General features: G+C 37.7%; 2 protein-coding genes across 5 annotated transcripts in view; one reads left to right on the top strand and one right to left on the bottom strand.

Moving 5' to 3' along the window:
• Positions 1 to 2,261: 2,261 nt before the first annotated feature.
• The window catches only part of LOC115224749 (dual specificity protein kinase splB-like), a 60,459-nt gene continuing 37,720 nt past the window's right edge, over positions 2,262 to 25,000 (bottom strand). Inside the window, exons 2-4 of one of the 3 annotated variants that reach the window (XM_036513649.1) lie at positions 19,993 to 20,111; positions 11,650 to 13,338; positions 2,262 to 3,961 (exon numbers count right to left, since the gene is read on the bottom strand). In XM_036513649.1, coding sequence (XP_036369542.1) covers positions 2,752 to 3,961; positions 11,650 to 11,969 — 1,530 coding nt within the window. In that variant the 5' untranslated portion in view covers positions 11,970 to 13,338; positions 19,993 to 20,111 and the 3' untranslated portion in view covers positions 2,262 to 2,751. Of the gene's footprint in view, positions 3,962 to 11,649; positions 13,339 to 19,992; positions 20,112 to 23,889; positions 23,892 to 25,000 lie in introns of all 3 variants that reach the window. The other 2 variants (XM_036513650.1, XM_029795640.2) reach the window with 2 other exon arrangements.
• On the top strand, positions 17,512 to 19,153 carry LOC115224750 (protein P200-like). 2 transcript variants are annotated; one of them, XM_036513651.1, is made up of 2 exons: positions 17,512 to 18,058; positions 18,122 to 19,153. In XM_036513651.1, the coding sequence occupies exons 1-2, from the start codon at positions 17,786 to 17,788 to the stop codon at positions 18,959 to 18,961; spliced, it is 1,113 nt and encodes a 370-aa protein (XP_036369544.1). In that variant the 5' UTR covers positions 17,512 to 17,785; the 3' UTR covers positions 18,962 to 19,153. The 2 variants fall into 2 exon arrangements, with proteins under 2 accessions (XP_036369544.1, XP_029651501.1); XM_029795641.2 differs by having other exon boundaries at positions 17,517 to 19,146.

The raw sequence follows: 25,000 nt of genomic DNA, 5'->3' as shown, positions 1-25,000 counted from the left end.
GTAGGCTTCAGACTTTTATTGTCGGAATCAGCATGAGATGACAAACAGTGGCAGATGACACAAAAAAAAAAAAAAAATTGCAAGGGAAGCAACAGGACCTGTTGCATCCCTTTCGGTATAATATTTTAACATTTTTTCCAATAAAAATGCCACAAAGACAATTTTTTTTCTAAGAGTTGATGACGAATAGTTTTAGATGCAAATAAATATTCATATGCTTGGATTAAGTTTGTCAATTCGCAATACCTATGATATAATCTTATGTTATGTAACACTTTACATGGGAAAAGGGGAAGCATGTCGACTTTCTGCTTCCATCAGAAAAACGGTGGAAAGATATCGGGTGCGTAGTTTTCTGCCTTTATTCAACTACTTTTTCAAATTACAGAACACCCTTAATATAAAATGCGATTAAAAAAATTTTTTTTAAATAGCTGGATAATACGAACATGTCAATTTGATTCAAATATCTATGTGACAAAAAAATTTTGGTCATTGCCTTCCCCAGCCATAAAGATCACCGCACGCCCCTGATATATATATACATATAATATATATATTTATATATATATATATATATATATATATATATATATATTATATATATGTAGCCGGTGCTTTTACATGATGTATATTTTTTTATATCTTTTTGATGTATTGAATATACTCTTGGAGAAATTCCAGAAATAATATATTTGGCTCAGTGGTTAGAGCATCGAGCTTACGATCGTGAGGTTGTGAGCTCGAATCCCGGACCGGGCTGCGTGCTGTGTTCTTGAGCAAGACACTTTATTCCACGTTGCTCCAGTTCACTCAGCTGTAGAAATGAGTTGCGACGTCACAGGTGCCAAGCTGTATCGGCCCCTTTGCCTTTCCCTTGGACAACATCGTTGACGTGGAGAGGGGAGGCCGGTATGCATGGGCGACTGCTGGACTTCCATGAAACAACCTTGCCCAGACTTGTGCCTCAGAGAGTAACTCTCTAGGTGCAAACCCATGGTCAGTGTCTGACCGAAGGGGGTCACTATATATATATATAATATATATATATATATATATATATAATATATATAAAATTAAACGGTTTTGATTTGCTCAATGCAGCTGACAGACACTCAGCGCATTGAGCTTGGGTAACTGAGTCACAAGGGACCAAATTAAAATGTTTTTGATAATAATAATGTATGTAATGCTCGCTAAATTTATTAAGTGATTCTTTCTTTCGTTAGTCCATTCGCCCATGTTTGTATTTATGTATGTATGCATAGATATATACTGAGGAAAAGGAGGCAGTCAGAATTTTGGATAATTCTTTATTAGCACTTTCGTTTGCCTCTCAAATTCGTCAAGGACAAAATCAAAGTCATTTAAAATTTGTCAAGACAAGTTTGATAAAAGAACGAAAGAACTAATAAAAGATTATCCAAAATCTGCCTAATTTTTCTCAAGATTCAATATTTGTAACCACTTCAAACACATTATATATATATATATATTTATATAGACACATACATCATATATATATATACACATACATACATCATATATATATATATACACACATACATCCTATATATATATATATATATATATATATACATACACACATACATCCTATATATATATATATATATATACATACACACATACATCCTATATATATACGCACACACACACATACGTTATATATATACACACACACACATATATATACATCACATATATACATACATCAAATATGATGGCCGTCCACTCTTGACCGAGGAAGACCATTGTTGACCCTCAGGAACATTGTGCACTCTAGGACTAACTTATATTTTGCATCTGCGGCTCCGTCAGTGGCTGAAGAGCCCTGCCCTTGACCAGCATACACGACTGCAAACATTGCAGACCAAGCTTTCCCCATTCACTACACCAGCAGTGTGTATGCACATCACATACATATACACACACACATCACACACAAATGTGTGTATATATATATATATATATATATATATATATATATATACACACACACATACATCACATATAGATACACATACATAATATATACACACACACACACATGCGTACACACATGTATACGTACACACATATATACACACACACATCACATACATATAAGTATATATATACACACACATGCATACATATATGTATATATATATATATATATATACATATATATATATATATGTATATATATCATCATCATTTATGCTAGCATGGAAAGCCGACGCTAAATGATGATGATGATGATATATATATATATGTATGTGTGTATATATATATATATATGTATATATACACACACATGCATGCATACATATACACACACATGCGCACACACGTTTTAAGCCATTTGCAGTTTTCCTTTCCATTGTTGTAAGAGTCAAATTGCAAAAAAAAAAACCAAGTATTGTTGGCGGAGGGGGGGAGGTGTTGGAATGCAACAAACAAACAAACAAACCTTACATAACAAACAAAAAAGCTAAAAGATAAAAATAAAAATGCTTACAACAACAGCAACAACGATATGGTTGAAGGGAGGGGGCGAGACCGAGGAAAGAAGAAACACGTGTGGGGCGTCTTTGTTTTTCTTCTCTTCGTCCAGTGTTTCGTTGTTAAAAAAAAAAAAAAAACCTTTAAAAGGTTTAAAGGTTAAAAGAAAAAAAGAAATCCCAAAAAAAAAAAAAAAAACCCCCATTTTTTTCTGCGAATGAAATCAATCGCTGGGTCCTCACGAGTTTAGTTGTGCAGGTTTTCTTTTGGACAAATCCTGCAATGTTTTGAGAGGTTTGTCCGCGATATCTGTTTCTGACAAGTGTTACATTTTACTTTCTGGTATTTCTTAATCACTATTCTTTCCCTGTCGTTTACGTTTTGTTTTTCTGTGTTCTTTTTTAACCCTTTGCAGCTTTTACTGTTCAAATGTCGCGAAATGTTCGACTGATTCACCAACTTCCGGCAATATTCGCATGTGATCTTGGTGTTTTTGTATTTTTTGATTTCATGCTGGTTCCGATAATAGTAGTTCAGCTTCCGTTTCTTCTCTCTCTGTAACTGTATTTGATGGTTCACTTTCTTCTTCTTGCCATTGTTGGTGGTGGTGGTGGTTGTGGTGGAGGAGGTGGTGGTGGTGGTGGTGGTGGTGCTATTGTTGTTGCTGGTGTAATAAGGGGTCTTTTTCTTCACTGAAGACTGCGACGACACATTGGTGTTGCTACTTCGAAGCACTTCGAATTCTATAGAATTTATTGTCTTCACACGATTCCGAGGAACACAATATGGACACCTGTACATACAAAACTCTGAGTGGGTGCCACCCATGTGTGCCTGGATGTCGCTCAAGCACTTTGCTTCCAATCCACACTTCTTACACTTGTACAACTTACGACAAGGTGCCGAGTTCAATCCATGGTATTTACACTTGGGCTTTGTCGAAGTAACACAACGTTGACCAGATGTCTTCACACTGAGGTTTTCACAATGAGGTCTGTTGTTGTTGGCAAAAGTGGTAACTGTTGTGGTGTTGGCGTTCAAGAACTTACCGCCTTTGTCATTTGGTTTTGGGTGTGCGCCATCCTTGCTTTGCTTCTGTGTTTCCTCTCCCAATTGTACGCTGCCTCCGTTTCCAATTGTCGGAGTAAGCGTGACGGGGTCACCAGGAAATGAAGAGAACGGAGAGGCGGAGGAGGAGGAAACAGCAGAATTGGTGGGGTTGGTGATGGCGTTTGTAGAGTTACATTCAGTGTTGGTGGCGAGAGAGACGGTGGTGAATATAGTAGCTTCGTCATCGTCAGTAGCGGCGGTGGTCGCAGAAGGATTGGTGGTGACACTGGCGTTGATAGCAGAAGAAATGTTATTTGTTGATTCAGAAATATATGGAGAAATGGTGACATTGCCAAGACTTGGAGCAGCTTCGATGATTGCAGGAATTACTTGTTTGGTCGACAATCTAGAAAATAAAACAAAAAAAAAAACCAAACAGAAAATGTGAGTCTTTCATTGAAAAAAGAGAAAAATAAAAGAAAATAACATTAATAATAAAAACAAAAACTAACAACAACAAACAGGCGCAGGAGTGGCTGTGTGGTAGGTAGCTTGTTTACCAACCACATGGTTCCGGGTTCAGTCCCACTGCGTGGCACCTTGAACAAGTATCTTCTATATAGCCTCGGGCCGACCAAAGCCTTGTGAGTGGATTTGGTAGACGGAAACTGAAAGAAGCCCATCGTATATATGTATATATATGCGTGTGTCTGTGTTTGTCCCCCTAGCATTGCTTGACAACCAATGCTGGTGTGTTTATGTCCCCGTCACTTAGCGGTTCGACAAAAGAGACCGATAGAATAAGTACTGGGCTTACAAAAGAATAAGTCCCGGGGTCGAGTTACTCAATTAAAGGCGGTGCTGCAGCATGGCCGCAGTCAAATGACTGAAACAAGTAAAAGAGTAAAGAGTAAGAGTAAACACTAAATGAATTTGACTAAGGATTGAAACCTGATCCATTGATTTCATGGGAGTTACACTCTCACTCAGCAGTGTTTGTCTAGTGTGCTAACAATACTGACAGCTCCTTGCCTTCAATAATAATAATAACAATCATCATCATCGTTTAACATCCGTTTTCCATGCTAGCATGGGTTGGAGGGTTCGACAAGGATCTGGGAAGCCAGGAGGCTGCTCCAGTCTGATCTGACAGTATTTCTACAGCTGGATGCCCTTCCTAATGCCAACCACTCCATGAATGTAGTGGGTGCTTTTTAATGTGCCAGGCGAGGCTGGCAACGGCCATGATTGGTTGGTGCTTTTTACGTGCCACCGGCACGGATGTCTACCAAAGGCAGAAAGCCGGAAATTTGTGGGAGGGAACAAGTCAATTACATTGACCCCAGTATATCACTGGTACTAAATTTAATGACCTCGAAAGGATGAAAAGTAAAGTTGACCTCAACAGAATTTGAAATCAGAGCGTAGCAATGAGTAAAATACTGAGTAAAATAATAATAATAATAATTTTTGCCACAGGAGCAGCTTGGCAATGAGTTGATTACATCGACCCCAGTACTCAACTGGTACTTAATTTATCGACCCTGAAAGGATGAAAGGCAAAGTGAACCTCAGTGGAATTTGAACTCAGGACATAGCGACAGGTGAAATACTGCTAAGCATTCTGTCCAGTGTGCTAACGATTCTACCAGCTTGCCACCTCAAAAATAATAACCCTTTCTATTGGAAGCCAAAGGGCCCCAAATTTAGGGGAAGGGATTAAGTCGATTACATCGACTCCAGTGTATAACTGGTACTTATTTAATTGACCCTGAAAGGATGAAAGGCAAAGTCGACATTGACGGAATTTGAACTCAGAACATCAAGATAGACAAAACACTGCAAAGCAATTTACCTGGAATTTAATGATTCTGGTAGCTAATTGCTTTGGTCATAATAATTGTTTTAATATCCAAGTTTCCAAGCATGCCCCTCACATTTTCTATGGCTGGATGTTCTTCCTGTTGTCAACCCTCATCATCATCATCATCATCGTTTAACGTCCATTTTCCGCGCTAGCACGGGTTGAACGGTTCGACCAGGGTCTGGGGAGCCAGGGGCTGCCCCAGGCTCCAGTCTGATCTGGCAGTGTTTCTACAGCTGGATGCCCTTCCTAACGCCAACCACTCCGCGAGTGTAGTGGGTGCTTTTTACGTGCCACCTGCACAGGTGCCAGAGGGGTCTGGCATCAGTCACGTTCGGATGGTGCTTTTTATGTGCCACCGGCACAGAAGCCAGTGGAGGCTGCACTGGCAACGGCCACGTTCGGATGGTGCTTTTTATGTGCCACCGGCACAGAAGCCAGTGGAGGCTGCACTGGCAATGGCCACGTTCAGATGGTGCTTTTTATCTGCCACCGGCACAGAAGCCATTCGAGGCAGGGTTGGCATCGGTCACGTTCGGATGGTGCTTTTTATGTGCCACCGGCACAGGTATCACAACTACTGTTTCCATTGATATTTGGTTCGATGTTCATGTACATGCACTTGACTCAACAGGTCTCCTCAAGCACAGCGAGATCTTCCAGGATCCCACGATCGGTTGGTGCTTTTTATGTGCCACCGGCACCAGTGTAATATTTCTTCATAGCCAAACATTTTCACAAAATATTTGGAAATGAATGACAGCGACGCTCATAACTATCAAGTGATGTCAAGGCAAGGACACACACACACACACTGCATACGTGTCTCCGCCACCAGAACCGCTTGACATCCGGTGTTGGTTTGTTTACATTGCATAAAATTATTAGGCAAGAGACTATAAGTCTAAGCACCAACGTTTAGAAGAATAAAACAAACTTAATCACTGCGGTCGAATTGTTTAACAAAAACCGTAGGAGGCGGTGCTCCAGCAGGGACGGAGTCCAGTGGTTGAAGCGAGTAAGAGGTAGAACTGGACGAAAGGCGAAATCGTTATTACTGTCGTTCAACCAAGACGAGTCGCGATGAGATAAACCCGATCGAAACCACCCCACTAAAACTCACGCCGTTTTAATCTACATTTTTAAATGCCTGTCCTCCATTCTGTGTGATTTGATGCATATTTGGCTGCCATTTCTAGCGAGACAGGTAAATCAGAAAAGGAATGCTCTCATTTATTCAAGGGAAATAACTCTACATTAATGCAACGTTCAAGGGAGGTGACTCCGACAAAATTTAAATTGTATCCCCACCCCGCTCCACTGCATTTTTCATTTAAAATTTGATGGCACTTGTTTCAGTGACTGGATTGCGACCAAGCTGGTGTACAACCTCGCAAAAATTCGGTCGCTTATAATAATAATAATAATAATAATAATAGGCGCAGGAGTGACTGTGTAGTAAGTAGCTTGCTAACCAACCACATGGTTCCGGGTTCAGTCCCACTGCGTGGCATCTTGAGCAAGTGTCTTCTGCTATAGCCCCGGGCCGACCAATGCCTTGTGAGTGGATTTGGTAGACGGAAACTGAAAGAAGCCCGTCGTATATATGTATGTATATATATATATATATATATATATATATATGCGTGTGTGTGTTTGTGTGTCTGTATTTGTCCCCTTAGCATTGCTTGACAACCGATGCTGGTGTGTTTATGTCCCCGTTACTTACCGGTTCGGCAAAAGAGACCGATAGAATAAGTACTGGGCTTATAAAAAGATTATGTCCCGATTAAAGGCGGTGTTCCAGCATGGCCGCAGTCAAATGACTGAAACAAGTAAAAGAGTAAAGAGTAGTAATTGTGTACAGTGCTCAGGTGCACTACAACTCATCTAAAGTGCATATATAATCAGGTGTAGTTTCGGCGGATTTCGGAAAGCATGAGGGCCTTAAAGGATGCAGCGTCATGGCCGTCAACAACTGATCCTAGTGGCTTGGCCGGTATTTATTTTAGACCTTACTATAATCCAGAGCTCTATTTAGCAAAACTTCCATTAAACAAAATTTCGTTTTTCGATTTGGTTTACAAGATTCTTGATGAAAATTCGTCCTGGGTCGAAACAAATCTTATCTTGGGAGGGTCATTACTAATGCATGGCACCTTGGGCACGTGCCTTCTACCATAGCCTCGGGCCGACCAAAGCCTTGTGAATGGATTTGGTAGACGGTAACTGAAAGAAGCCCGTCGTATATATATATATATATATATATATATATATATATATATATATATATATACTCATATATATATATATATATATATATATATATAATGTGTGTGTGTGTCTGAGTTTGTGCCCCCATCATCATTTGACAACCGATGCTGGTGTGTTTACGCCCCGTAACTTAACGGTTCGGTGAAAGATACCGATAGAATAAGTACTGGGCTTACAAAGAATAAGTCTGGGGGGTGGGGGCGATTTGCCCGACTAAAAGGCGGTGCCCCAGCATGGCCAGTCAAATGACTGAAACAAGTAAAAGAGTAAGTATATATATATATATATATATATATATATATATATATATATATATATAATATATATAAATTAAAATCAAAATGAGGGTGAAAAATTGGATATTAATTTGATAACATCATTTTTAACACCAGTGGTCTAGCATATAAAAAACTGAGATTCAGTAAATAGTATTTCATACGTAAATATAAGGGGGAATTTTTTTTTTACCACTATGTGGAAACCCTTACGCTAGAAGAAGATCCGCTACGGTCTTAACCACCAAGAATTGTTCTCCAGAAAATTTAGCACACCAGAAACGCAAGCGAGCAAAAGAAATGAAAAGTAACAAAAATATATACATAATACGCAGGAGTGGCTGTGTGGTAAGTAGCTTGCTAACCACCACATGGTTCTGGGTTCAATCCCACTGCGTGGCATCTTGGGCAAGTGTCTTCTGCTATAGCCCCGGCCGACCAATGCCTTGTGAGTGGATTTGGTAGACGGAAACTGAAAGAAGCCTGTCGTATATATGTATATATATATATATGTATGTGTGTGTGTGTGTTGTGTGTGTGTGTCTGTGTCTGTGTTTGTCCCCCTAGCATTGCTTGACAACCGATGCTGGTGTGTTTACGCCCCGTAACTTAACGGTTCGGTGAAAGATACCGATAGAATAAGTACTGGGCTTACAAAGAATAAGTCTGGGGGGTGGGGGCGATTTGCCCGACTAAAAGGCGGTGCCCCAGCATGGCCAGTCAAATGACTGAAACAAGTAAAAGAGTAAGTATATATATATATATATATATATATATATATATATATATATAATATATATAAATTAAAATCAAAATGAGGGTGAAAAATTGGATATTAATTTGATAACATCAATTTTAACACCAGTGGTCTAGCATATAAAAAACTGAGATTCAGTAAATAGTATTTCATACGTAAATATAAGGGGGAATTTTTTTTTTACCACTATGTGGAAACCCTTACGCTAGAAGAAGATCCGCTACGGTCTTAACCACCAAGAATTGTTCTCCAGAAAATTTAGCACACCAGAAACGCAAGCGAGCAAAAGAAATGAAAAGTAACAAAAATATATACATAATACGCAGGAGTGGCTGTGTGGTAAGTAGCTTGCTAACCAACCACATGGTTCTGGGTTCAATCCCACTGCGTGGCATCTTGGGCAAGTGTCTTCTGCTATAGCCCCGGGCCGACCAATGCCTTGTGAGTGGATTTGGTAGACGGAAACTGAAAGAAGCCTGTCGTATATATGTATATATATATATATGTATGTGTGTGTGTGTGTGTGTGTGTGTGTCTGTGTCTGTGTTTGTCCCCCTAGCATTGCTTGACAACCGATGCTGGTGTGTGTTTACGTCCCCGTCATCTAGCGGTTCGGCAAAAGAGACCGATAGAATAAGTACTGGGCTTACAAAGAATAAGTCCCGGGGTCGATTTGCTCGACTAAAGGCGGTGCTCCAGCATGGCCGCAGTCAAATGACTGAAACAAGAAAAGAGTAAAAAGAGTAATACAGATACACACACACATCCGGGTATATGTGTGTGTGCGAGACGTTGCATCAGAGTTTATTTTGCACTCGAAAAAGAATGACAAAGGAAAGCTACTTTACTTTCACTTTAATCAAAATGAAATGTTAAATAATCCTCGATCAGGGCTTTTTCTTTTAACTTACTATTTAACTATTTTAGGATCTTTTCGGTTTGAACGGCAATTTTTAACATAATTTCTAGGTAACTAAACACTTTTAAACTTCGTATACTGGCAGAATGTGTTTTTCTCTTGGCTTTATTGAGAAAATTCTATAGTTTGTAAGATATTTGTTGTCTTTTTTAACTCACTAAACTTTTGACTCATCAATTATCTTACATCTCCTGACTAGAACCCTTAAAATTATGATATCCAGTCTAACATTGAATGCTTTTGTAATTTAATCTTGTTATTTTTGTCCTTATTTTATGCCTTTTGAGATTATTTTATCACACTTTTTTGGATCTTTTCGGTTTGAACGGCAATTTTTAACATAATTTCTAGGTAACTAAACACTTTTAAACTTCGTATACTGGCAGAATGTGTTTATAAAACATCTTTTTCTCTTGGCTTTATTGAGAAAATTCTATAGTTTGTAAGATATTTGTTGTGTTTTTTACCTCAGCCGTTATGTACCAAACAGCAAAGAAAATGTTGGAAGGTTTAACAAATAAATTTTGCTGCTGTATTTCCACGATCAACACTTTCAGTTTTATAGAAAAGGTTACATTTCTATTTATAGGCAGAGAGAAATAAAAATTGGGGGGGGGGGGATGCTACTAAAGAGGTCACAGTAATAATGAAAAAAATGTTTTTATTAAAAGAAAGCATATTTCAGAGAAGAAGAAGAAGAAGAAGAAAAACAACAGTAGGGTCAAATTATTACCAAAATAATAATCCTTTGATATTATGAGGGAAAAAAACAAAAGCGCGAGGCTATAGTAGAAGACAAGGTGCCACGCAGTGGGACTGAACTCAAGCTACTTACCACACAGCCACTCCTGTACATTTTACTTCCGAATTCATTAAAAAAGAGAGAAAATAAAGAAAACTGACGAAACTAAAAGCAAATCTAAATGGGTCAGTAAAAGGAAAAAAATGTCCACAAAAATGTAAGGAGTGGAGGACATGTGTAGGAATGCTTTTGAAAACCACTCATTACACCCCAGAGGGTGTAATGAGTGGTTTTATGTACTACTGACACAGGTGCCATTTGTGTGACATGGTATCTGCCATGACTGGTTTTATTGCCTTGATAGGTCTTCGTCTCCAGTACGATATAATGCCAAATGTTTTGGTTATTGCTATAAACCCAAACTCGAATATCAAAATGGTGAAGGGAGAAGCACGGTGAACCGCCCTAATCAGGTTATGCTGTCAATTTGGTGAGATTCATCGTTCATTGTTTAATGTCCGTTTTCCGTGCTAGCATGGGTTGGACAGTTCGACCGGGGTCTGGGAAGCCAGGAGGCTGCACCAGGCTCCAGTCTGATCTGGCACAGTTTCTACAGCTGGATGCCCTTCCTAATGCCAACCACTCCGTAAGTGTAGTGGGTGCTTTTTATGCTCCACCGGCACAGAAGCCAGTCAAGGCAGCGTTGGCATCGGTCACGTTCGGATGGTGCTTTTTACATGCCACCGGCACGGAACCATCAATTTGGATAAAATGCAGTGGTCCACCAGAAGTGCCCAGTACTTGCTAATTGTTTTTCACTATGACAATACCAGACTACACACTTCTTTGCAGACGTGACTAATATTACTGGGGGTTGGCTGGGAAGTTTTGCGGCACCCTCCTTGTTCGTATTCTGCATTCAGATCTCCATCTGTTTTGGACTCACCAAAATACACTGAATGGACAGACCAACTCTGAAGAAGATATGAAAATACACCTGGAAGAAATTTTTGTCTAAAGACAGGAAATTCTTTGAGCAGAGAATAATGGATCTACCCAGAAGATACTGGAATGAAATGGTAATTAGATCACTGATTGAATAAATTGCTTTGGGTTTAAAACTTGCTTTTGCTTAAAGAAACTGAAAAAGCTTTTTGGACAACCCAATATCTATGTAGTTAAAAATGTTTAAAAATAAATAATTTTTAACAAAATTAGTCTGCTAGTGCAAACGAAAATATGGCACTCAAAGTGTAGACTTACCCTTTGGGCGATCCTGATTGCTGTGTCTCAACACCGTTGATAGTTGTAGATGAAGGAATGGTGTTGGCAGTCTTTTTCTCAACATCTCTATTCTTAGTGACATTGTCATATTTTTCTGTTTCACCAGCGGCAGAGTTCTCTAAGCTGTTTCTCAATAAAGCAGACATTTGAGTTTGGTGAAGATTATTCTTAACAGACATAAGTGGTAGATTATCTTCCTCTTCATCATCATCATCATCATCACCACCAACACTAAAATGTTTTTCTTTGTACTTATCCTGTTCATCCATAAAGTCACTGAAGTTTTCACACCTGGCCATTCCAGCGAGAATGTCCGCTTCCTCTTCTCCGAGAGCTTTTTACATTTTCTTCCTGGTTTTCTCTTGGTCTTCACACTATTGTTATTCTTGTTGGCACCATCACCTGTCATTTCCTGATTGCCATCATGGAAAAATCGATTCTCTGAAATATCTGTTTGGCGCAGGAGACTTGGTCTTCCAGGAGGCCTTTTCTGGATGTGTTTCACTGGGAAATTCCGGGATAATTCCACAAGATCAATATTCAGCTCTTTGAAGAAATCCTGAACTATAACTTGACAAGGTGTACAGTGTTTGCGTAAGTTAGATATATTTGAACACCTGTCCGGATTTGGCTGCTTTTCAGCACTTTTTGTCATTCCTCCCGATAAATTATTTTCCAAACAGTTCTTTGTCATTTTCGGTTCGAGTTTGGAAACATTTTCTTCATTCTCTGCTAACCGATGTGCATTTGGTAAGGATGTGTCTACAGCACATTTAGTTCTGTTGTCAGTTTTGGAATATATATGTTCGTGATTCAGTAATGATGAAGACTCTGAGGTTTTGACATTGTCATCTGTAAAATTTGGTGTGAACGATTTATCTTCTGAAGTAGAATTGATTCTAGGTGATGACTGACCATCTTTGAGTTGACTAGTCTCTGTTACTGGTTCTTCACAGTCCATTTTCAAATCATCCTTGAAACCATATGTATTATTAAAACAATTAACCTGCTTGCCAGCATCCGCGGAAACGTTTAATGCTTTTGTACTTTCAGTATTCTTGGTGGAATTATCTGTCTTTAAAATGGTATTTTCCCACATGTCGAAAGATTTGCATGTCGAAGGCACTTCAGTTTCGATGCTTTCTTCTTGGAGTTTGGACAGCGATTCTGATTCAGTAGAGGAATTCCCTTCAAGTTCAATTTGAGAATTTGTTTTTTTTGAGAATTTACAAGTTTTATCCCAAGAATTTTGGGGAAATTCTTTCATACTACAAACAACACCATTTGAAATCCTATTTCCAGGACCTGGCTTCGCTTTGGAAATATTCTTGGAATTTAAAAAGTTTTCACCATGGATTTGGTGTTGTGCTTGTTCGCTTTGTGTGTCTGGTTTAGTTCCTTCCAAGCTCAGCCAATCAGATTCATTATTTTTAACATGGTTGTGATTGTCTACGGCACAATTTAAGAAATTTTCAACCTTGTGAAATATCTTGTCCTCATAAGTCACCTGATTGCAGGTGTCTGCAGATTCATCGCCCGTTTCAAACACTGCAGCCATCTTTAATGTCCATTAAACACAACTTTCAATATGGCAGTGATAATATTGATGATGAGAAATCAATTCTCTCCTTTAGAGGTCCATTATCTTTTATATCTTTATTTTGAAATCTGAAAACACAAAAGAAAGAAATTGAGATATTTTTAGCATACAAAATAAATTATAAATAAAAGTATTTTAATTCATGTTGGTAACAGAGGCATATATAGTGGCCCTCTCAGATATGCCCTCAAGTGCCCGGATAGCCACCCTTGCAAGCTATGCAGATGATACTAAAGTCTTGCAGAAAACACAGAACCCCAGCAATGTTATACACCTGCAGCAGGAGTTGGACTCAATTTACAGATGGGTTGAGGATAATAATATGCAGTTTAATGCTGAAAAATTCCAAGCCCTGCACTACCAGCATCCAAAACTGAATATGAAACTTACACGGTACACCGGTCTACAGGGAATTTCAATCCCAGAGTCTAAATCAGTGAGGGACCTAGGTATCGAAATGAGTGATGGTACTTCTTTCCAAGTGCACATTACCAGGATGGCGACAAAGTGCAGACGACTGGCTGGATGGATCCTAAAAACATTCAGAACCAGAGATAAGGAAACCATGATGGTCCTCTGGCGGACATTCGTCCTCAACCGCCTGGATTACTGCTCACAGCTATGGTCACCCACCAGTGTGAAATTAACAGTGGACCTTGAAGCAATCCAGAGAAGATTCACAAAGAAGATCGTCTCTTTGCAACAGCTCAGCTACTGGGAAAGGTTGAAACAGCTAAGACTCTACTCCCTGGAGAGAAGACGGGAGAGGTATGCAGTAATATATATCTGGAAGATCCTCGAAGGAATTGTGCCAAATTTTGACATTGAAAGCTACACCAATGTCAGAACAGGACGACACTGCATAGTGCCAAAGATCCCAGCAATGCCATCACACTTCAGTACCAGTTACTGCAATAGCCTGGGTTTCAAGCACAAAGCGGCAGTGCATCAGCATGGCTGCAACATGGAGCAGAAACTAGAAAAAAAAATGTGTATATATGTATATATGTACTGTCAACTCGGATAGCTGGTCCCTCTGTTGGGTCGACATCTGGCAGACTCTCTTTCTTCTATTCATTTTCTTTATTGAGCAACCTTTCACAGTGGCATCTCCAAACCTCTCTCTTTGCAGCCTCATTTAGCGCAAGAGAACCATCATCCATGCGAACACATTTCTCTCCTACCACATCACAATTGTCTCTCACACACTGTCTTGCAACATGAAATATCTCAAGTCTTTGGTTCTCATGGTGCAGAACATTGGCAAATTTTTTCTTATCTGCTTCCCTTCTGGCTAAATAAACCTATCTCCTAGCTTCCCTTCTGGCAGTCTGATACAATTCCCTGCTGCCACCATTCTTCTAGTCCTTCCAAGCCTGTTTCTTTTCTCTAATAGCCCTGTCAACAACATTGGCACATAAAAGGGCACCATTCGAGCGTGATCGTTACGAACGTCGCCTTACTGGCACTTGTGCCAGTGGCATGTGTAAAAAGATTCGAGCAAGGTCATTGCCAGTACCGTCCGACTGGCCCCCGTGCCGGTGGCACGTAAAAAGCACCCACTATACTCTCGGAGTAGTCGGTGTCAGGAAGGGCATCCAGCTGTAGAAACTCTGCTAGGTCAAGATTGGAGTCTGGTGCAGCCATCTGGTTCGCCAGCCCTCTGTCAAAATCGTCCAACCCATGCTAGCATGGAAAGCGGACGTTAAACGCTAATGATGATGATGATATCAAAAGTTATCTATCTTAAACTGCTAAAGAAGAAAGGGAAATAAAATAAATATGTTAGTCACCACAGACAAATCAAAAAGAAGACAGACTTGCAACCTGTTACAAATAGTAGCAAAGCAAACAAATCTGAGAATACTGTTTAGTAACTGAGTTCTTTTGTCTAGGCACCAGTTTCTGTACATTTATTCATGCTATTCATTTTACCACGGATGGAAGCACTCCGTCGGTTACGACGATGAGGGTTCCGGTTGATCCGAATCAACGGAACAGCCTGCTCGTGAAATTAAAGTGTAAGTGGCTGAGCACTCCACAGACACGTGCACCCTTAACGTAGTTCTTGGGGATATTCAGCGTGACACAAAGAGTGACAAGGCCGGCCCCTTGAAATACAGGTTCAACAGAAACAGGAAGTAAGAGTGAGAGAAAGTTGTGGTGAAAGAGTACAGCAGGGATCACCACTATCCCCTGCCGGAGCCTCGTGGAGCTTTAGGTGTTTTCGCTCAATAAACACTCACAACGCCCGGTCTGGGAATCGAAACCGCGATCCTATGACCGCGAGTCCGCTGCCCTAATCACTGGGTCATTGCGCCTTATCTGGTACCAGATAAAAGTCATTGATATTCTATTTTCGAAATTAATTCTGCGATTCACTACATCTCTCTCTACATAAATAGAGGGGACAGTCAATTGATATGGTTGCATTTGATGACCTTGCTGGGATGGATGTCAGAGAAAATATTGACTTCCATAAAGTGGGGAAAAAATAAATGGAAGGAAAAAATTTAGTAAATATTTTGGTGTGAACATAAATAGCTGTTAGGTGACATGCTAGAAATAGCAGCCAAATCTTCCCTTTTTCTGGAAAAAGAAGCCGTTTACGCATGATTTCGAGGTCACATTTGTTGAAAGTATGCAAAACAACCTGGACAAGGTAATAAATTGTAATTATTGCCAAAGGCAGTCCTACTCCATATTAAAATAAATTTGTTTGAAATTTTAAGGTGTTTCCATTATTTTGTCCAACCCCTGTATAAACCAGTGGTATATAAAGTATGCACTGACAAAATTTCAAAACTGTATCTAAAAAATTTACTAAGTTGCAATCAAATATTGTGGAGACTCCTTCTGGACCCGAATAATTCAAAATAACAGTGAATTTTGGGAGACTTTTTTCCCCACATTTTTTCGGTTCGATTTTTTTCTTTTTCAACTTTGAAAATGGATAGGAGTTTCATGCTATCAAGCAGTGATTCCGAATCTAAAGGTTTTTCAACGGAGAATATGGAGATATCGAGAAAAAGAATGAATGAGGTACAAAAGAACATGGTGTACGAGAATGAATGGGATATTTCCGTATCTGAAACCGAAAGCAGCGATTCTGAAGAAACTGAAAGCTGGGATAGCGACAGCAAAGACGATTTTACATTGGAATGAAGTAAAAACTTTAAAAAATGTTTTTATTAGCAATTTTTCTGAGTCTTTCTTAGGAAGCGATCACTGTGGAAACAAACTGTTTCGCAGATTGTAAACAAACACAAAATGAGGGATCAAAGTTTGGAAAATTTGTGAAGCAGATGCTGCGTACTACAGGGAAAATAATGTTAGTCAGCATGGCCTAGGGTACGATGTGGTCTGGAATTTATCACTTCCATACCATAACCAGGGCCGTATATTATTTTTTGACCGATTTCTTTAGTTCGGTCAAACTTGCGGTGGATTTAGGTGGATTCCAGTATTTCAGTTTATTTCACCTTTATGGTACACCTGTTCAGTTGTGCATTAAATTCAACTGGTGATCTAGTGATGTGCACAATTCTTCTATGTCAAAATTTTGTTGCATACCCATTTGAATATTAGCTGATGATTCATTTTCTATGGTGATGTTTAAACAAAATATTGATATTTTACCTTTTTCTCAGTTTACCTGGATTTATCTGTAATTAAAGTCCCTTTAAGACAAAACTTATGCAATAAAATTAAGAACCCTTTTTTTAATTATGTTCCAAATATCACATTAATATGTTGATAAGTAAAAAAGGTTACAGTTGTTTAATGAAACTAGTCTAAATTCATGATTATTTTAGAATTTAATTGAAACTCACGAGGGGTGTATTTTGGTCAGAAATATTGTAACGAAAGGGTTAGTTTTAGGTGGGTTTTTCTTACACACACACGAGAGAGAGAGAGAGAGAGAGAGATAGAGAACTGTGAAACCACCGAAGATAGCTGCGACTTTCTTTTATAGATCATAATGTGCAAGTTATTAGTAAACTCACTCTTTTACACGTTCATGCACACAGACACATGCACACAGACACTAACACGAATGTACATAGTGATGTAGCAAAAGACACTGATTTAGTACCAAACTTAAAGGGACGCAATAACATTATTTAGAAGGGCGCACTTCTTAGCTTCTGGAGAACCACACACCCCTCAGCCCCCACCACTCTGTGTCTATGAAACAAAACGGAAGTCATATTTCTAGGAAAAGTCGTTTTACTTTCACTATGATGTTCGAATATAAAAGCTGTCAAGTAGGTGGTGGTTTCATTATCACATTGGAGAGAGACAAAGTGTGTAGATCCAAGCTAAGAAGAACTAGAAACTGCACTTGGTTTAATTTTGTATCATTATAGCGAAGGCCTAACTGGGTTGGGTTTTGAGTTGGACTAAATACTTATTGCTTTTGTGACTGACTGAGCATATATATATATACATATATAAAGAGAGAGAAAGGAAGTGGAACTAAAATCATCAGAAACAGAGTTTAAACCATCAGAAATGGAAGTAAAACCATTAGAAGTGGAATTAAAACTATCAGAAGTGGAATTTAAACCATCAGAAGTGGAATTTAAACCATCAGAAGTGGAATTAAAACCATCAGAAGTGGAAGTAAAACCATCAGAAATGGAATTAAAACCATCAGAAGTGGAAGTAAAACCATCAGAAATGGAATTAGAACCATCAGAAACGGAATTTAAACCATCAGAAGTGGAAGTAAAACCATCAGAAATGGGATTAAAACCATCAGAAGTGGAATTAAAACCATCAGAAATGGAATTAAAACCATCAGAAACGGAATTTAACCCATCAGAAGTGGAATTAGAACCATCAGAAGTGGAATTAAAACCATCAGAAGTGGAATTAAAACCATCAAAAACGGAATTTAAACCATCAGAAATGGAAGTAAAACCATCAGAAACGGAAGTAAAACCATCAAAAACGGAATTTAAACCATCAGAAATGGAAGTAAAACCATCAAAAACGGAATTTAAACCATCAGAAATGGAAGTAAAACCATCAGAAATGGAAGTAAAACCATCAAAAACAGAATTTAAACCATCAGAAATGGAAGTAAAACCATCAGAAGTGGAATTAAAACCATCAAAAACGGAATTTAAACCATCAGAAGTGGAATTAAAACCATCAGAAGTGGAATTAGAACCATCAGAAGTGGAATTAGAACCATCAGAAATGGAAGTAAAACCATCAGAAGTGGAAGTAAAACCATCAGAAGTGGAATTTAAACCATCAGAAGTGGAATTAGAACCATCAGAAATGGAAGTAAAACCATCAGAAGTGGAATTAGAACCATCAGAAATGGAAGTAAAATTATCTGAAATGACACGAATGCCATCAAGTATGGAACTAAAACCATCAGAAATTCGGTTTTCACAAAGTTCCATTCGACGAAAGTTTTACCGTGGTGCTAGTCTTGAGGACACAGTGAAAGCTATAAGGGCCGGTAGAAAAAGTATCGGAGACTTTCCAACCATAACTGTCGCACTACACGAAGGAAACTATTACTCCCTTGATAACAGGAGACTTTGGGTATTTAAAAGGCTCGAAGATAGAGGATACTGTTCGAAAATAAAAGTCAACGTGTCAAGAGTTAATTTAGAGAGACATCGCAAATTCACCACAACCAACGGAGGAACAAGCATCAGAATAATCTGAAGAAAAAAAAAATGACATTCACCCTCTTTCTCAGCCTAATTTCTTTATGTCAGTGTGTGGGTAAACGATTTCGTCTTAACACAATCCCCAAAGACTGCCAACTATAAAAACACACTCTCCAAATTTATAAGGCATTTTTTGCATACATGATGAATTCAATATAATTTTAGAAAATTGAACACTAGAATGGTGTACAAATAGACTTTTTTGAATCGTAAGTATAATCTACACTTTTCGTTTGTAATTTTCTGCCAGACTTCTTTTAGCTTTGCTTTTCGTTGTATTTGAGAAAAAAACAGCAATTTTTGAAAATGTAAATATGTAAGGGTTAACTTTCATTTATTTGGTCAAAAACTGTAATTTGTATAGCACGATTTTATACTCTAGGCAGAAGGCTCGAAATTTTGGGGGAGCGGGGCAGTCGATTAGATCGACACTAGTATGCAAGTGGTACATAATTTATCGATCCCGAAAGGATGAAAGGCAGAGTCGGCCTCGGCGGAATTTGAACTCAGAACGTAAAAACAAACGAAATACCGCCAAGCAATTTTAATTAGAAACAACAAATGTTAATACGCTTTTACTTGTTTCAGTTATGTGACTGTGGCCATGCTGGAGCACCGCCTTTAGTCGAGCAAGTCGACCCCAGGACTTATTCTTTGTAAGCCTAGTACTTATTCTATCGGTCCCTTTGGCCGAACCGCTAAGTTACGGGGACGTAAACACACCAGCATCGGTTGTCAAGCTATGTTGGGGGCACAGATACAAACACAATCATTATATATATATACACAGACACACACACACACACGATAGGCTTCTTTCAGTTTCCGTCTACCAAATCCACTCACAAGGCTTTGGTCGGCCCGAGGCTATAGCAGAAGACACTTGCCCAAGGTGCCACGCAGTGGGACTGAACCCAGAAGCATGTGGTTCGTAAGCAATCTACATACCACACAGCCACTCCTACGCCTAATTGTAACAGAAATTTTAAAAAGATACGATTTCCTGGTGTAGCAAAAACAACATACGAAATTTGCAGTCGATCCGGATGTTTCTATACAATTGGATGTTTTCTTTCCATTCCGATGTTAACTCGCAGAACTGTCGTCTCTTTGATCGGCTGTTAAGGTATGGCGTTCGGTAAATTCTGTAAAAAAAAACAGCTTTTTATTCATTTTTGTGTTGGAAATTGACATTTTCTTTGAAAGTAATATAAAGTGAAAGAGAGAAGAAATGGACATGTGTGTGTGTGAGAGAGAGAGAAGTGTGTGTGAAAAAGAGAGAGAGTAGTGTGTGTGAAAAAGAGAGAGAGAGAGAGAGGAGTGTGTGTGTGTGTGAAAAAAAGAGAGAGAGAAGTGTGTGTGTGAAAGAGAGAGAGAGAGAGGTGTGTCTTGCACTACGTATGTGAGAGAGAGGGAGTGAGCGTAATTTTCCTTTACACCCCTCTCTCTCTCTCTCTCTCTCACTGAAAAAGACGAGGGGGAAAAATAAATAAATGTATGCTGTCACTCTCCCCCCTCTCTCTCACACACAACACACTTTGTCTCGCCCCTCCCATCTCGTCCATTTCCTTTCACTTTATTCCGGATTTCAAAGAAAACCCACATTTCCATAACTAAAAAACTTTTACGGAATTTACCGAACGCCGTATGGTAACAGCTGAGCTTCGCGCACCCCAGGGTCGAGTTGTTCAACGGAAACCTTTCAGGGTGGTGCCCCGCATGGTCGCAGTCTTATGACTGGCACCAGATAAAAGTCATCGATGGTACTTGTCTATTGTCGTGGTCCCGGTTTCGCACACGCGAATTCGCGCCAGACGTAGGTACTCGATAGGTACTCACAACGCCCGGTCTGGGAATCGAAACCGCGATCCTATGACCGCGAGTTCGCTGCCCTAACCACTGGGTCATTGCGCCTTATCTGGTACCAGATAAAAGTCATTGATATTCTATTTTCGAAATTAATTCTGCGATTCACTACATCTCTCTCTACATAAATAGAGGGGACAGTCAATTGATATGGTTGCATTTGATGACCTTTCTGGGATGGATGTCAGAGAAAATATTGACTTCCATAAAGTGGGGAAAAAATAAATGGAAGGAAAAAATTTAGTAAATATTTTGGTGTGAACATAAATAGCTGTTACGTGGCATGCTAGAAATAGCAGCCAAATCTTTCCTTTTTCTGGAAAAAGAAGCCGTTTACGCATGATTTCGAGGTCACATTTGTTGAAAGTATGCAAAACAACCTGGACAAGGTAATAAATTGTAATTATTGCCAAAGGCAGTCCTACTCCATATTAAAATAAATTTGTTTGAAATTTTCAGGTGTTTCCATTATTTTGTCCAACCCCTGTATAAACCAGTGGTATATAAAGTATGCACTGACAAAATTTCAAAACTGTATCTAAAAAATTTACTAAGTTGCAATCAAATATTGTGGAGACTCCTTCTGGACCCGAATAATTCAAAATAACAGTGAATTTTGGGAGACTTTTTTTCCCCACATTTTTTCGGTTCGATTTTTTTCTTTTTCAACTTTGAAAATGGATAGGAGTTTCATGCTATCAAGCAGTGATTCCGAATCTAAAGGTTTTTCAACGGAGAATATGGAGATATCGAGAAAAAGAATGAATGAGGTACAAAAGAACATGGTGTACGAGAATGAATGGGATATTTCCGTATCTGAAACCGAAAGCAGCGATTCTGAAGAAACTGAAAGCTGGGATAGCGACAGCAAAGACGATTTTACATTGGAATGAAGTAAAAACTTTAAAAAATGTTTTTATTAGCAATTTTTCTGAGTCTTTCTTAGGAAGCGATCACTGTGGAAACAAACTGTTTCGCAGATTGTAAACAAACACAAAATGGGATCAAAGTTTGGAAAATTTGTGAAGCAGATGCTGCGTACTACAGGGAAAATAATGTTAGTCAGCATGGCCTAGGGTACGATGTGGTCTGGAATTTATCACTTCCATACCATAACCAGGGCCGTATATTATTTTTTGACCGATTTCTTTAGTTCGGTCAAACTTGCGGTGGATTTAGGTGGATTCCAGTATTTCAGTTTATTTCACCTTTATAGTACACCTGTTCAGTTGTGCATTAAATTCAACTGGTGATCTAGTGATGTGCACAATTCTTCTATGTCAAAATTTTGTTGCATACCCATTTGAATATTAGCTGATGATTCATTTTCTATGGTGATGTTTAAACAAAATATTGATATTTTACCTTTTTCTCAGTTTACCTGGATTTATCTGTAATTAAAGTCCCTTTAAGACAAAACTTATGCAATAAAATTGATTAAGAACCCTTTTTTTAATTATGTTCCAAATATCACATTAATATGTTGATAAGTAAAAAAGGTTACAGTTGTTTAATGAAACTAGTCTAAATTCATGATTATTTTAGAATTTAATTGAAACTCACGAGGGGTGTATTTTGGTCAGAAATATTGTAACGAAAGGGTTAGTTTTAGGTGGGTTTTTCTTACACACACACGAGAGAGAGAGAGAGAGAGAGAGAACTGTGAAACCACCGAAGATAGCTGCGACTTTCTTTTAAAGATCATAATGTGCAAGTTATTAGTAAACCCACTCTTTTACACGTTCATGTACACAGACACATGCACACAGACACTAACACGAATGTACATAGTGATGTAGCAAAAGATACTGATTTAGTACCAAACTTAAAGGGACGCAATAACATTATTTAGAAGGGCGCACTTCTTAGCTTCTGGAGAACCACACACCCCTCAGCCCCCACCACTCTGTGTCTATGAAACAAAACAGAAGTCATATTTCTAGGAAAAGTCGTTTTACTTTCACTATGATGTTCGAATATAAAAGCTGTCAAGTAGGTGGTGGTTTCATTATCATATTGGAGAGAGACAAAGTGTGTAGATCCAAGCTAAGAAGAACTAGAAACTGCACTTGGTTTAATTTTGTATCATTATAGCGAAGGTCTAACTGGGTTGGGTTTTGAGTTGGACTAAATACTTATTGCTTTTGTGACTGACTGAGCATATATATATATACATATATAAAGAGAGAGAAAGGAAGTGGAACTAAAATCATCAGAAACAGAGTTTAAACCATCAGAAATGGAAGTAAAACCATTAGAAGTGGAATTTAAACCACCAGAAGTGGAATTTAAACCATCAGAAGTGGAAGTAAAACCATCAGAAATGGAAGTAAAACCATCAGATGTGGAATTAGAACCATCAGAAGTGGAATCAGAACCATCAGATGTGGAATTAGAACCATCAGAAATGGAAGTAAAACCATCTGAAATGACACGAATGCCATCAAGTATGGAACTAAGACCATCAGAAATTCGGTATACACAATGTTCCATTCAACCAAAGTTTTCAGGTGGTGCTAGTCTTCAGAAAACAGTGAATGATATAGTGGCCGGTAGGATAAAGATCGAAGACTTTCCACTCATAACTGTCGCACCACTCGAAGGAAACTATCACTCCCTTGATAACAGGAGACTTTGGGTATTTAAAAGGCTCGAAATTAAAGGATGCTGTTCGAAAATAAAAGTCAAAGTGTCAAGTGTTAATTTAGAGAGACATCGCAAATTCACCACAACCAACGGAGGAACAAGCATTAAAATTAAAGGAAGAAAAAAAAAATGACATTCACCCTCTTTTCCAGCCTAATTTCTTTATGTGAGTGTGTGGGTAAACGATTTCGTCTTAACACAATCCCCAAAGACTGCCAACTATAAAAACACACTCTCCAAATTTATAAGGCATTGTTTGCATACATGATGAATTCAATATAATTTTAGAAAATTGAACACTAGAATGGTGTACAAATAGACTTTTTTGAATCGTAAGTATAATCTACACTTTTCGTTTGTAATTTTCTGCCAGACTTCTTTTAGCTTTGCTTTTCGTCCCTTTGGCCGAACCGCTAAGTTACGGGGACGTAAACACACCAGCATCGGTTGACTAGCAATGTTGGGGGGACAGATACAAACACACTCATTATATTATATATATATATATATATATATATATATATATAATATATATATAAGTATATATATAATATATATATTATATATAATATATATATAAGTATATATTATATATTATATGTATGTATATATATATATATGTATGTATATATATGTATGTATATATATATATATGTATGTATATATTGTATGTATATATATATTATGTGTAATATATATATATATGTATGTATATATATATGTATGTATATATATATATGTATGATATATATGTATGTATATATATATATAATATATATATGTATATATATATATATGTATAAAATATTATTTGAGAAAAAACCACTATTTTGCAAAACAAACAAGGAAAGACTTAATCAATACATAAAATTTAATAAATAGTCAAAAAAACCGCCACTACAATCGTTTCTTGTCTTGATCGACAATCTTCAGGTGGACTTCCAATAATTCAGTTACAAATTATGACTTCATAATTTGTAACTGAATTATTGGAAGTCCACCTGAAGATTGTCGATCAAGACAAGAAACGATTGTAGTGGCGGTTTTTTTGACTATTTATTAAATTTTATGTATTGATTAAGTCTTTCCTTGTTTGTTTTGCAAAATAGTGGTTTTGTCTCAAATAATATTTTATAATATTTTACTATAAAATTGGATTTAATCCTAAATCTGATTTTTTTCCTGTAAATTTGGATATATTCCCTATTTATTATATATATATATGTATATATATATATATGTATGTATATATATATATATGTATATAATGTATATATATAATATATGTATATATTATATATATATATTATATATATATATATGTATATAATATATATATATGTATATATATATATATATATATGTATATATATATATATATATATATGTATATATATATATATATATATGTATATAATATAATATATGTATATATATGTATATATATATATAATGTATATATATATATATATATATATATATATATATATGTATTATATGATATATATATATATATATATAT

The sequence above is a fragment of the Octopus sinensis genome, linkage group LG26 (genome assembly GCF_006345805.1).
Source record: "Octopus sinensis linkage group LG26, ASM634580v1, whole genome shotgun sequence".
NCBI lineage: Eukaryota > Metazoa > Mollusca > Cephalopoda > Octopoda > Octopodidae > Octopus > Octopus sinensis.
The sequence above is the reverse complement of the archived record's forward strand: the minus strand, read 5'-3'. Positions and strand labels throughout refer to the sequence as shown.

Excerpts from the sequence above, each read along its gene's own strand:
- LOC115224750 (XM_029795641.2), top strand. The coding sequence starts at position 17,786 with ATGGAAGTAAAACCATTAGAAGTGGAATTAAAACTATCAGAAGTGGAA.